Source organism: Mytilinidion resinicola (assembly GCF_010093595.1).
Source record: "Mytilinidion resinicola strain CBS 304.34 unplaced genomic scaffold BDZ99scaffold_31, whole genome shotgun sequence".
Lineage (NCBI taxonomy): Eukaryota > Fungi > Ascomycota > Dothideomycetes > Mytilinidiales > Mytilinidiaceae > Mytilinidion > Mytilinidion resinicola.
The window spans coordinates 460,335-473,560 of NW_022985467.1; the positions used below are offsets into that span (position 1 = coordinate 460,335).

Consider the following 13,226-nt stretch of genomic DNA (forward strand, 5'->3'; position numbering starts at 1 on the left):
TGGGTAACCTCTACGCGAACCTGGAACGGTTTGACGAGGCGGAGAAGATGCACTTGCGAGCGCTGCAAGGCAAAGAGAAGGCATTGGGACCAGACCATACATCAACACTCGACACGGTCAACAACTTGGGCTTGCTCTACGTGAACCTGGGACGGCTTGACGAGGCGGAGAAGATGTACTTGCGAGCGCTGCAAGGCTATGAGAAGGCATGGGGACCAGACCATACATTAACACTCAACACGTTCAACAACTTGGGTAACCTCTACGCGGACCTGGAACGGTTTGACGAGGCGGAGAAGATGCACTTGCGAGCGCTGCAAGGCAAAGAGAAGGCATGGGGACCAGACCATACATCAACACTTAACACCGTCAACAACTTGGGCAGCCTCTACAAATCCCTAGGACGGCTTAACGAGGCGGAGAAGATGTACTTGCGAGCGCTGCAAGGCTACGAGAAGGCATTGGGACCCGACCATACGTCAACACTCGGCATGTTCAACAACTTGGGTAACCTCTACGCGGACCTGGAACGGCTTGACGAGGCGGAGAAGATGCACTTGCGAACGCTGCAAGGCTATGAGAAGGCATTAGGACCAGACCATACATCAACACTTAACACCGTCAATAACTTGGGCTTGCTCTATGCGGAACTGGGACGGCTTGATGAGGCGGAGAAGATGTACTTGCGAGCGCTGCAAGGCTATGAGAAGGCATGGGGACCAGACCATACATTAACACTCAACACGGTTCATAACTTGGGCTTGCTCTACGCGGACCTAGGACGGCTTGACAAGGCGGAGAAAATGTACTTGCGAGCGCTGCAAGGCAGAGAGAAGGCATGGGGACCAGACCATACATCAACACTTAACACGGTTAATAGCTTGGGCGTCCTCTACAAATCCCTAGGACGGCTTGGCGAGGCGGAGAAGATGTACTTGCGAACGCTGCAAGGCTATGAGAAGGCATGGGGACCAGACCGTACATTAACACTCAACACGGTCGAGAACTTGGGTAACCTCTACGCGGACCTGGGACGGCTTAACGAGGCGGAGAAGATGCACTTGCGAGCGCTGCAAGGCAAAGAGAAGGCATTAGGACCAGACCATACATCAACACTCGGCACGGTCAACAACTTGGGTAACCTCTACGCGGACCTGGGACGGCTTGATGAGGCGGAGAAGATGCACTTGCGAGCGCTGCAAGGCAAAGAGAAGGCATTGGGACCAGACCATACATCAACACTCAGCACGGTCAACAACTTGGGTAACCTCTACGTGGACCTGGGACGGCTTGACGAGGCGGAGAAGATGTACTTGCGAGCGCTGCAAGGCTATGAGAAAGCACTTGGCCCAGAAGCAGTAAAGACGTATATACCAGCACTTAACGCAGCTCAGAATATGGCAGTTCTCTTCCAGCAGACTAGCAGAATGCAGGAAGCAGAGGGTTTATACGAACAGGCTCTCTTTGGTGTTGAAGTAGTTTTCGGGCGTACAAGCAATAGGTACTGCAGTATTGCTAGGATCTTGGATGCACTGCGCAGTAACAGTAAGCATGATATATAAATTCCTAATTTAAAGTTAATGCTACTTCCTAATAAATCCTACAGTCACGGTCTAGTGTTATAGTTAATGTAAGATGCAAAAGCATACTTATAAGTTAAAGCAGTGGTTAGAACGATAGTGTGGTACATTATGTCGCCACCGCTAGCAGTGTCACGGTGACGATGTATCGGGCATTTGAACGCGAGATAGACAAGTATCAGATTCAAAGAAGGATAACTACGTGCTATTACCGTGGTTGGTTACAAGGCGTCAAGATGCCGAATTGAATTCGGGACGGGAGCCAGGCTATATACAAGACGAGAAAAGGGGCTCGCACATAGCGCGTGGCCCTAACGGAATCGGGAATCAGGTGGCGGGCGCGTGGCGCACGCGTGCGCACGTATGCGGGAACAAGGTGTCAGGGGATTGATGCTTAGAGGGAGGCCATGATCAATACCGTGACAAGCAGGAAGGACGGCCGAGCCGCTCCGGCCATGACCTTATCAGCTCAAGCTATGGCGGAGAGTACCTTCTAGTACCGTGACAAATCACGTGCCTAGGCTAATAGTGCCTAACTGGATACATGAGGTGGGGTGCTAAGGCCCTGATTAGCCACACGTTCACAGCCACACGCTTGGCTTGCTGGATGACATAAGTAAATTACACCACAATGCTTATGTCAGACGTGCGGGGTCGTTTTGTGTCGCACTTAGGTGTGCACGGGATGAAGCAGGATTGGAAATGATATCAAGCAGCAGAGTATGATTGATTGTGTGTGTGTGGTGTCTCTTGTCGGTCGGGTTACCCCGCCCGACGTTCTATATAGCTTTGATGGCGAGCTGATTAATGCAGTTCTTGCCTTAGGTCTCCACGGCTGATGCCTTGGTCTGCGACATTTTGTCCTAGCTGGATTAGTAATTGCTTCCGACCAGCAGTACCCGACCAGGGTGGCGACCTTGCATGAATTTGCGTGCGACAGCAGCCACAAGGCTGATGACAACTTCCCAGTATGATAGCGAGGTTCTAAGGCTCGGATAAGGCCCTTTTATGAGCATTAGGAGTGATAGGAGATCGATAGTGGTGCCGTGGCGACGGAATTCGGTTACGCCATGAAAGAAGGCTCTCCGCAAATCAGGCGCAAAGGCAATGATATGAACGTAATTTTTCCGTGGGAGAGGTTCCAGGGGCTCTAGGATGGCCACAGCAAACAACTTATACAAATTTATGGGAAACATCGATGTGTGCAGAGAGCTTGAGTTGTTTGAAGTCCATGTACCCCTTACGTTGTGCGGCACGGTGGGTAGTGCGCCACCCAGGGACGGACGTTAGTACACGACTTATACAGAACTGTCGGAAATATTACTGTATGCACAGAGTCTAAGTTGTTTGAAGTTAATATACCTATTAATCTTCTCGCCACGCAGGGTTTCTCGTTACGCAGGGACGCACCTTAGGTAACCTGGCTGCTATTGGCTTAATTTAAAGCAAATAATATAAGATCCGAATTAACTACAGTAACACCGTTTATTGCTGTTATAAGATAGAACCCTTAAATAGGCTTTAAACCCTCTATAGGAATACAGCGCCCTTTCTATTAAATACTGCAAGCCCGCGAGGCTAACCAGATAATTAATAAGATAACTAATATTAAACAATTTATCCGTGAAGAGATAACTTGGGCATAAGCAATATAGGAAGAGTTTGCTAACCGTCGGCGCACTAGTGCACCGTCCTACCGCGTTGGCGATAAAGTCTAGCTAAACGCCCGAAATATCTGTATAAAACAAAAGTCTAAGAAGCCTAACTAAAAAAACCTTAGAAAGTTTCTAATTATATAAGTGGTTTTACTATACGCCTATTAATTGGGCCTGCCTAATATAATAAAGATCTACCCTATTTTCTACGTCTCCCTTCTACGGCCTGCCGCCTTATTTTTAGATTACCTTCCTAGCTAAGAAAACTCTCCTCCTAAACCTGTTAAAGTTAATAGTAAACCGGAGTACTACGTTAACTATATTAAAGACCTCCGCTTTAACCGACGCCGGAAGTAATATAAATACCTTATTAAATAGACTAGCTATAATAAGTTATCCTAGGAACCTGCTTTAGAGCTTAAAAATACAATAGCTACCGCCGATTATTATCGCCGGCACCCTAATATACCCAAGCCACCTAATATATAATTATATAATTATAAGGGCCCTGTGTAGAAGGCTTCTGCTAACTACCCTAGGGCTATATAACACGACTTTAACGCCTAATAGACTTAGGTTTAGGAAAGGGGTACTATTATAGTAACTACCTATAATACTTTACCTACTATAATTCGCCGATTACGTGTTTAGTCTAGCTCCTAGTCTAGATTATATCCTAGAGCGTAGCCTAGATTACGTAACCTAGTTTAGGTCGTAGTCTAGGTTATAGACTAGATTACGTAGCGTTGTTACCTAATCTCGTATAGAGCTCGCGAGCTTATACTATATATATATTCCGCCGGCATATTTTTTTCGCCGGCGCTCTCTATTTCCTATTCTTTATATAACGTCTTAATTCCCTATATAGTAACGTGTTTAGCGTTTAATTAAAGCTTTTTTCTAAGCTTTTAAACTCCTACTTATAGTACTATTATAATAGGTTAGTAGAGTTATACTAGCAGCTAAATAGTATAAAGGCAGCAATTTTTATATAGCTATAAATAGGTAAAATATTTCTTAAGAAATACTTCTATAAAATTAAGGTATATAAAACGGCGGTATACGACTGCGGGTATATAGAATTAATACCGCACTTTTTTTTTTCCTATAGTAGATAGCAAGCAGTAAAAGCTAAACTAAGATAGTAATATAGAAAACGTTTTAGAAACTTATTATATACGCTAGAAGAATACTTAAGCAGTATTATAATAATACTATAAGTAGAAGTATAAGGCTTAGATAGAAGTATTAATTAGGTGCTATATATAGTATTACGTGGAGGTTTAAGATATTATATAAAGAATAGGAAATTAGAAGCGCCGGTAAAGAAGATATACCGGCGGGACGTGCGTATAGCGCGAGCTCACGAGCTCCGTGCGAGATTAGGTAACGAAGCCACGTAATAGGCGAATTGTAGTGGGTAAGGTATTACGGGTAGTTACCGTAACAAGCAGATATAAAGGAGGCTAGAGTATTAATAAACCGATAGAATAATAGAGGCTAAATATTAATAGAATTAGAGCTACTATTAAATTTATAAAGAATACTAAACGGTTATAGCTAAGCGAATAAAATATAGTAAGCGCAAAAGAAAATAAAGCAGAAAAACGGAGGCAGCTAAGGGTCCCCTCTACTACCACCTAAGAAATTATATAGCGAGCTACCTACACGTGCCTCGGCCAGTGCGTTGCCGATAAAAAGGCGCACGACGCCGGAACTGCCCTGCGGACACGAGGCCTATAAACGACCTACTTTTACCCTAAATCTCTTATATTATAGTACTAATTATACTGTTTTTCCTTATTTCCTATATTAAGTATAGTGTTAGGTAATAGACGAGCAGGTTTTAGAGTTGGCTTCTAAATTAGAGAAAGCGGAGTATAGTATTACGGTCTCGGGCGGCAGGATTACCCTAGCTAGCTCGGGCAGGTAGGTAGAAGTAATAACTAAATTTATTACGTGTTCTATAATACACGGCAGGCAGGCGGGTTAAATAATAAAACGTAGCTTAAGGAGCTATAAAAAGGCAGGGCGGCGGTTAGCAGGTATACTCCTGCTAAGGCTCGTATAGGCCCTTATAATAAGGCCTTTTACCAGGTTCTAATATTACGTATTACGCTGTATAGTAAGCTTTACCGTTTAAGCCGTAATATATAGCAGGATATAATTAGCTAGCGTATTATAACGGCCTATACTTTTAGAGTATATAGCTATAATAGAATATATATATATATATATATATATACTTAGCTATAAGCTTAGCTTACTAGCTAATATAAGTAAATTATATAAAACAGGCGGAGTTGTTTTATACTAGCTAGAATCGGTAAGTGCTTTAATTAGAAATACCGACTAAGGTGGCGACCTTATATAAATTTGCGTGCGATAGCAGCTATAAAGCTAATAATAGCTTCCTAGTATAGTAGTAAGGTTCTAAGGCTTAAATAAGGCCCTTTTATAAGTATTAGGAGTAATAGAAGCTTAGTAGTAGTGCTATAGCAACGGAATTCGGTTACGCTATAAAAGAAGGCTTTCTATAAATTAGGCGTAAAGGCGATAATATAAACGTAATTTTTCCGTAGGAGAAGTTCTAAGGGCTATAGGATAGCTATAGTATATAACTTATATAGAATTATAGGATATATTAATATATATAAAGAGCTTAAGTTGTTTAAAGTTAATATACCCCTTATATATTAGGGCACGGTAGGTGTTGCGCCACCTAGGGGCCGGACGCTAGCTCGAATCTTAATAATTTGTAAATTACGTGATAAACGTCGCCCTTTTTCTAAAAGTTTCCCTACCTACACTTTTATATCTACTCCTATATTATATATAGCATAGAACCTTATATTAACCTTAGACAGAGTACTTAAGCTTAATCGGCGCCCCGTTCTATTCCCTACTCCTAAGGAAAGCCTCCAGCTATTGCGTGTTAGCCTAACTGTGAACCGAAAAACTAAAGCCGCGAGACAACTAACAAGTTCCAAATCTGCCAACGCCTCCTCGGGTATCTGCCTAGTGTCCGGCTTCCCAGAAACTAAACTTTTACCCTAAGCCTTTGATTTAGGCGCGACTCCCGAGCCTTTATCCGGAAACTCCTTTACCTTATCCGCCTTATCCTTTGTTACAATAACTTTTCCCCGCAACACTGACACAATCCCGTTCTTACACGCAACCGAGTATTTGTTGCTCTTAAACGTTGTCCCGAAACTTATTAATATAGTTCCTATCGCCCCGCTAGCCAGCTTTACAGTAGCATCCACCGTATCCACCGGGGGCAGGTGCTCTTGTAGCTGCTGGCTGTGCGCGCTCGTCCGCACAATCGCGTTCGCGGTTCCTAGCAGCACCCGCGTCCCCGCAATATAGTGGACCCCGCCGTCCAGAAGGAAGCCGCCTTAGTAGTCCGGTGTCTTGCGCCAAGCAGTCTTGTACTATTTGCCGCCCGGCTTTACCATCTGCCCCAGGCGGACGCGCAGGCCAAGGACGCGGCCCAGCTGCGAAACCTGCTCCGCGCCGTAGCGGAACGTCTCCAAGTAGCGGAAGTTCTCGGCTACGGCCTAGATGGTGCTTGCGGGGATGGAGGAACGGTACCAGTCGATGAGCTCTTTGCCGGCGGCGAGGGTCGGGGCCACGGGCTTTTCGGAGAGGACGTGCTTGCCGGCGGAGAGGGCTTGTTTAATAAATGCAGGCTGGTTAGGGATTAGGAGACTAGGGGTTGCTGTTAGATGGTGGACGTATCTATAAAGCATAGTGGTCTTACCAGATAATAACGCCCTTTAGGTTGGCTCGTTTCAGGAGATCTGCGTATCCCTTCCCTTCCCCGCTGTCTTTACTGTACAAATCCACATCTTTCAGATCTTTTGATAGGGATTTGGCTGAGGCGAGGCTGCGCGAGTATACGGCGACGAGTTTGAGGGATGGGTTGCTGAGGAGGGCGGGGAGGTGTTCTTCCTGCGCGAAGAGTCCTAGAGAAGAGGGATAGTATCAGATACTGGCTTTTCTATTGAACGACGCGATAGGATGATAAAGCTCCATTCCTAGGAAACCAACAAATCTCTACGATTCTCTGCCACTGCTCTGGGCACTTCGTTACGTTTTCAAACAAATTTACAGGGCGCAAAGCTAAAATGTAGCTCGCATTTGGAAGCTCTCCAAGACAGCTCGATTAAGCGGCTTACCCCAGAGAGCACCGTCTAGTAAATGAACGACCAGAGAAATTTTGAGCTGCATCAAAAGACCAAAAGTGGCCGCAAAAAGGCTCGTGTTCGCATGACAAGATAGAAAAGGACGCACCGCTGCCGATTAGAGCTACGCCAAGCCGGTCTGTTGCCATTGCGATGTCAGTGGTCTTGAAACGTTTTATTCGAAATTTCAATTTTAGTATGGGAGATGATTGAAGCTTCTATAGATGTAGACAGTGGAGGGGTAAAGTTTCGCGTATAGCGGGGCATATTCTCCGCGTCGTTTCTAGCCTAAGTAAATCATGCCGTCATTCGCTTGAATGATGTTAATGTGGGGTGAACGGCCCTGACGGGAGGCTCCTATGGGAAGGTCGAGCCGGCATGCCGCTGATATTTTGAATGAGGCGGAGTACGATTCCGCGTCCTGCCTCTATCTCCGTTTCCACAAAGCCGATTTGTAATGTCAGGACCTACCTGGACTACTTTGCCTCGCCATAGATTTAAGCACCCTCCTCTGCCACTGCTTGCGGCGCTTGAACTTCGCATAAACGTCTCCGACCTTTCAATTCCGATCTACATAGAGCTGCCTGCAGCCACCATAGATGGCCTCGCGAGTTGGCCGCTTGCTTAGAACCTTACTTTTTTCTCTGGTACAGATTCAGATCTGCTGCAATGTATATTGTAGTGTGGGCAGCGCTGCGTGAAGACCAAGACACATGGATCTGCTAGATGCATGCCCGGATACTTCAAGTAGCCGTAGACACCGCTGCCGGTGATGAGTGTACTTCGGCGGTCTTGCTGGAGGTCTGAATGGGGCTTTCGTCATCTTCGAGCCCCAGCTTTTTTAAATCGACGGCCAGAGGATCCGACTCCTTCGTTGCTTCTGTGGGACCGTCCATGCCAGGCGGAGGTAGCGCCCAGTCTGGCAGAGGAGTCTCGTAGTCCCATTTGCCGTCTGTGCAGGCATATCTCTTAGCGTGTAGATAGATGCCCATTTCATGCACCCCAGGATCGGTGTAGAGGGGCGTTTAACAGGACTCGCACACCTCTCCCGACATCTTCTCAGCTCGGCGCTTCTTGTAATTGTTGACCATTTCATTATGGTACGCCACCGCTTCTGCTATCTCGTCTTTGCCCATGCGCCCGAGCCGGGTGATAATATCGTCGTTGTTATCCGAAACATCTTCGCCACAGCCAAGAGATGGACCAAAAACGCGCTAATTGCAATAAATGGGGTTGTTTGCAATTAGGTGTCCTAGGAATTGCAAATGGACTTAAAGCTGGTGCGTTCGGCCAGTAAGCGGCATGCACCGCATAATTAAGTACCCCCGGAGGTTCTTCCATGCTATGCCTTTGGTTTTCTGATTTTCCGCAATATCGCCAGCAATACTATTATCCTCACCCTTCGGTGGGTAATACGCCAGCCGCTTGAAAACTGTTCGCGCTTCCTTCCTGTTAGCCCTAACACGATTAAGGCCTAGCTTAGGGCTAATCTGCAGGATAGGTTAATTATAAATAACTTTACCCTTAGGGAATTCGCCTATAATACATGTTATATATTTTTTCCTTATAGTCTAACTCCGGATCTGCTTACTTATATACTCCGCCGCCTCCTTAGTTTTGCTAATAAATATAATACTACTTATTAACCTGTCTAGTCTATAATATAGCAGTAGATTAAAGGTATAGTATTGCTTAGCGCGCAAAATCTTAGTAATAGAGTTAAAGTTATACCGGCTAGTAGGGTGGACAGGCACGCCCGCGGGTTTATTAATAATAAAGAGGTTATTATTTTTATAAACTATACTAATAGGTATAGCAGAGACTAAAGTTTTATAGCGGTGGATAGTATATATAATTATATCGCCGTTTCGGATAAGGGAGCTTATAGAAGGAATTAGCTTACTATTAATTATAATATAGCTAGACTTAATAGCGCTTTTCTATACCTATTAGCTTTATGCTTAAAAATACTTAGATATAAATAGTATCTCGGAAGTTATATATAGTACTCTAACGGGCGGTCCCGAAATTCGCTAGTAAAAATATCTAGGATTTTTCTATTGCGCCACCTCGCTTTGCAGTATATATTATAGGTAAAATAGTATAGGCGGACCTTTCTTAGGCTATTTTTAAGGTAGTAGGGCCGTGGCTAGGAATTGCTAGCATCTAGCACAATAATAGCGGGGGGATTTTTAAAGGTATTTAGGGGTAGAATATAGAATTTACTTTTAGGGGAGGCTACTAGAGCTATAGATAAAGTATAAAAATAGCCCTTACCTACTAAATAGGCTAGAATACAAGGTAAAAAAGCTAATATAATATCGCCTAAATAGGTTAAATATTATATTAGTAAGGTTAGAGGTTTATATATTTTAATACTTATAACGCGTGTTTAGAGCTCCGTATTTTAGGCGTAAGTTGCTAACTTTAAGCTATAGCTTATCTCTACTAAAATATAATAACTATCTCTTTTTAAGATCTCCGTCTAATATACTGCTTATTATACTACTAGCTTTACTATTTCTTAATAGCGCAGGCAGACCTTAAAAACTATATAAGAAGCGACTATAAGTTCTAGTTAAAGTACCGGATATAATAGTAAGTACTCCGCAGCATTTTTATAAGCCCTTCCTAAGCTCTAGAGCTTATATATAGGCAATATATACTAATAATTATAGGTAGGAGCAATAATAATATATATAATTATATAAATAATAGTATATACTACTTTCTATAAGTCTAACCTTTACTACTACACTAGTAGTCTACTTCTAACAAAAATAGCTTTAACTTAATTATAAATATCTACCTTATAGAATACTGCGCTCTAAACCCGCTAACTTTAGACTGTATTAGCCTAGTTATATATTTCTATTATAACTACTTTTCTTTTATTAGATTTCCTGCTATAGTAGATTTAGCGTTGCGAGTAAATAAGCTAGGTAAAAGCAGTATAACCTACGAAATTAAAGTCTTTAAAAGAGGAGAAGATACTATTAAAATAGTTAAAGAGTTTATATATATTTTTATAAATAGAAATAATTAGAAACTAAGGGCGGATAAAATAGGGCCGGGCCTTAAAAAAGGCCTGGAAAGAATACTATCTATACTAAAACTAAAGCTATAAAAGTCCTATATAAGATAAACCCCTTAAATCGATAAAATATATAAAAAATAACGTTCTAAAGGCTAATTTCTAGTGTTAGATTAAAAGATCTAGTTTAATAAAGCGTACCCGGCTAACCTTATTAATATACCTGTTTTTAGAGAGCTATAATAAGGGAACTAAGTTGCAGGGTTAATTATCCGTCTAAAACTTTCTATTACTACCTAAGTAGCTAAGCGAGTTTACTAAGTAATTAAAGGGATAAAGTTCCACCTTACCCTACTTCCTAGAGACTATTTTAAAGCTTTTTAGGGTAGTAGCCGGAAGATTTTATAGGCTAACTTTAACGTATATTCTTTAATACTATACTATTAAATAACTAAGGGATTTAGCTAGGTGCCGGGCTATTTTTATAGTCTTGCTAGTTTAATACAGTTAAAAAGGAAAAGGCCTATATTTAAGCTCTGGGCGGAACTTCTTAATAGCTGCGTTTCCGGCTGCTTACCGCAGCGCACCTATTCTATTCCTGCAGCGAAAATATTACAGAACAACTGCTATTACTAATTACCAGGCACAGCCCGCATCGTTTTGCAGCTATTCCGCTAGCCAAAGCAGGCTGCTAAAAAGCTAGTACAACTAATAGTATTAACTCCTATCTGCTACTATTTAAGGTGGCCCGAAGAGCTGCTAAACCTGTCGAAATTATTGTTTTCCAAATTATTCTAATATACTTTAGGGCCTTAAGCGGTGCTAAGTAGATATATATAAGCTTAAAGTTAGTATATTACTAAAATATAGAATTATAGGATGAAATTATATATTTTTAGACTGCTATTTATTAGTTAAGAAAGCCTGCCTATAGGAAGCTATTCTAGCTGCCAGATCCGCCTACTTCCTGTATATCCCGCGCGTATTTTAGATCCTGCGGCGTATTCTAGAGGAATTTCTCTATATTATCTAGGCTTTTATCTAGGCTTTATATATATCCTCCGGGCCTAGAACGTTGCTAACTTAGCCTTAATTAAAATACTTAATTAATTACTATTCCGTTTTAGAACCTACTAGCTACCTATCTAACTATATAAAGTATATATAGAATAATATCCCGCTTTAATATAAGGAACGTTTTCTTAGCTGTAGAACTTCCGACTATTTTTTAGCAATTTTAGTTTCTATAATAATATTAGACCGAACTAAATACGCTATAGGCTTTTATTAGGAACTAGGGAATTATAAGGTAATAGCTTTTGTATTTTATCTACTATATAGTCGTAATAATAGCTTTCCTATATAAAGGAAAGTGTCTAATTTTCTACGGCTAGTCGACCTCTATTTTAGCTTTTTTACGCAGCGTCCGGCACTAGTTGCTTTTTTATCCTATGCTATACTCGGCTATACGCTTAGGTATAAGAATATACTACTGCCTGGCTGCTACTATTAGCTGCTAAGAAATAACTACTATTAGGAGTAGCCCTACTGCTAGGCAGCTAGATAATAAAGAAACTTTTCTAGCACTTTTAAATACTGCTGTTTTAAACTTTATATTCCTTCTAAATTTTAAATTTCCGCAGGGATAACCTAAGCTATAACTAGTGTGCAGAAACTTCCGATAAAAAGCTGTATATATACTAAGCGCAGAGAAGCTTTTCTATATATTATATTTCTTAGTTTCCGCGCTTTATACTAATATACCTCTACCTTCGCTTCTATATATAGCTTTATTAAATTCTACTAAAAGCCTTAAACTACTCTAGGCTATAATAAGAAGACTTTTAGCTATATAAGCTAATATTATTTAGACTAACTAGGATTAAATTCTATAGATAGGTCTAGGTATTTTTTATATCTTAGAGTTAAGTTCTATAGCTATAGTATAAATATAGCTATAACTACTTTTAAAAACTTATTAAATAGAGGTATTTTTAAACTTTTTCTTACCTTATCTTAGTATAAAACTAAGCTTTCTAGCCTATTCTTAGCTGCTTATATTTTATTTTTATTAATACTATGCATCTCTCTACCGCCCTTTTTTTAGTATCTACTGCTTCTACTTTATTCTTCCCTTCTATCCTGCGCTTTTTTAGCCTGCTTTAGGTTAATTCTAGGGCGCTGCTAAATGTACACCCTATATTTACTCGGTGTACACCCCTTTTCTACTCCGTATACACCCTTCTTACGTCTGATCTTCTGATTGGTCCGGAGGAGTGCTCCGGGGCCTCCGATTCGCTCGCTTACGTTTCTCACTAATTCCAAATGCTCTCTCCAAGTGCGGCGTGGCCACAAAGCATTACATCCTGATCCTCAACTTCCTCAATACACTCACCATGGCCCTCAAACCACCACCGCCACGGTCCTACTGTACGCTAGATGAAGCCGAGGAAGTGCTTAGAGAGCATGCAAAGGCGCAGGGCTACGGGCTCATCAAGTTCCGTTCAAAACCAGACAGAAAGACGAAGGAAACGAGGAAAATATGGTACCGATGCTGCTTTGGAGGCACCAGAGAGTCTCATGCACGCGTGCGCAGTACGTCTACTAACAAAGTAGACTGTAAGATGAGCGGTACGCTCACTCGGCAGCCTCCTGGAGTTGATGGCTCACGTGTTTGGCTATGGGAGACGGTGGAGGAAGCTCACAACAATCACAACGCTCTGCTCAAACCTACGGCAGCCGCCTGTAATAGGAAGCGCTCGGCATCCAC

At 42.2% G+C, this 13,226-nt stretch overlaps 3 protein-coding genes across 3 annotated transcripts; 2 read left to right on the forward strand and 1 right to left on the reverse strand.

Moving 5' to 3' along the window:
- Window positions 1–47: 47 nt before the first annotated feature.
- On the forward strand, window positions 48–1,617 carry BDZ99DRAFT_527388 (TPR-like protein; the record flags this gene model as incomplete). Its single annotated transcript, XM_033726255.1, has 2 exons — window positions 48–1,545; window positions 1,607–1,617. The coding sequence occupies 2 exons, from the start codon at window positions 48–50 to the stop codon at window positions 1,615–1,617; spliced, it is 1,509 nt and encodes a 502-aa protein (XP_033569634.1).
- A 4,513-nt stretch (window positions 1,618–6,130) lies between these two features.
- On the reverse strand, window positions 6,131–7,650 carry BDZ99DRAFT_468849 (NAD(P)-binding protein; the record flags this gene model as incomplete). Its single annotated transcript, XM_033721357.1, has 6 exons — window positions 7,532–7,650; window positions 6,999–7,203; window positions 6,825–6,946; window positions 6,343–6,632; window positions 6,217–6,288; window positions 6,131–6,160 (listed from the first exon to the last, which is right to left on the reverse strand). Exons 1-6 carry the CDS (start codon window positions 7,569–7,571, stop codon window positions 6,131–6,133), a joined length of 759 nt encoding a protein of 252 aa, XP_033569635.1. The 5' UTR covers window positions 7,572–7,650.
- Window positions 7,651–10,207: 2,557 nt separating this feature from the next.
- On the forward strand, window positions 10,208–10,468 carry BDZ99DRAFT_401338 (uncharacterized protein; the record flags this gene model as incomplete). Its single annotated transcript, XM_033716220.1, has 1 exon — window positions 10,208–10,468. A coding segment is annotated over one exon (261 nt), but the record flags the coding sequence as incomplete, so codon positions are not given.
- Between the last annotated feature and the right edge of the window lie 2,758 nt (window positions 10,469–13,226).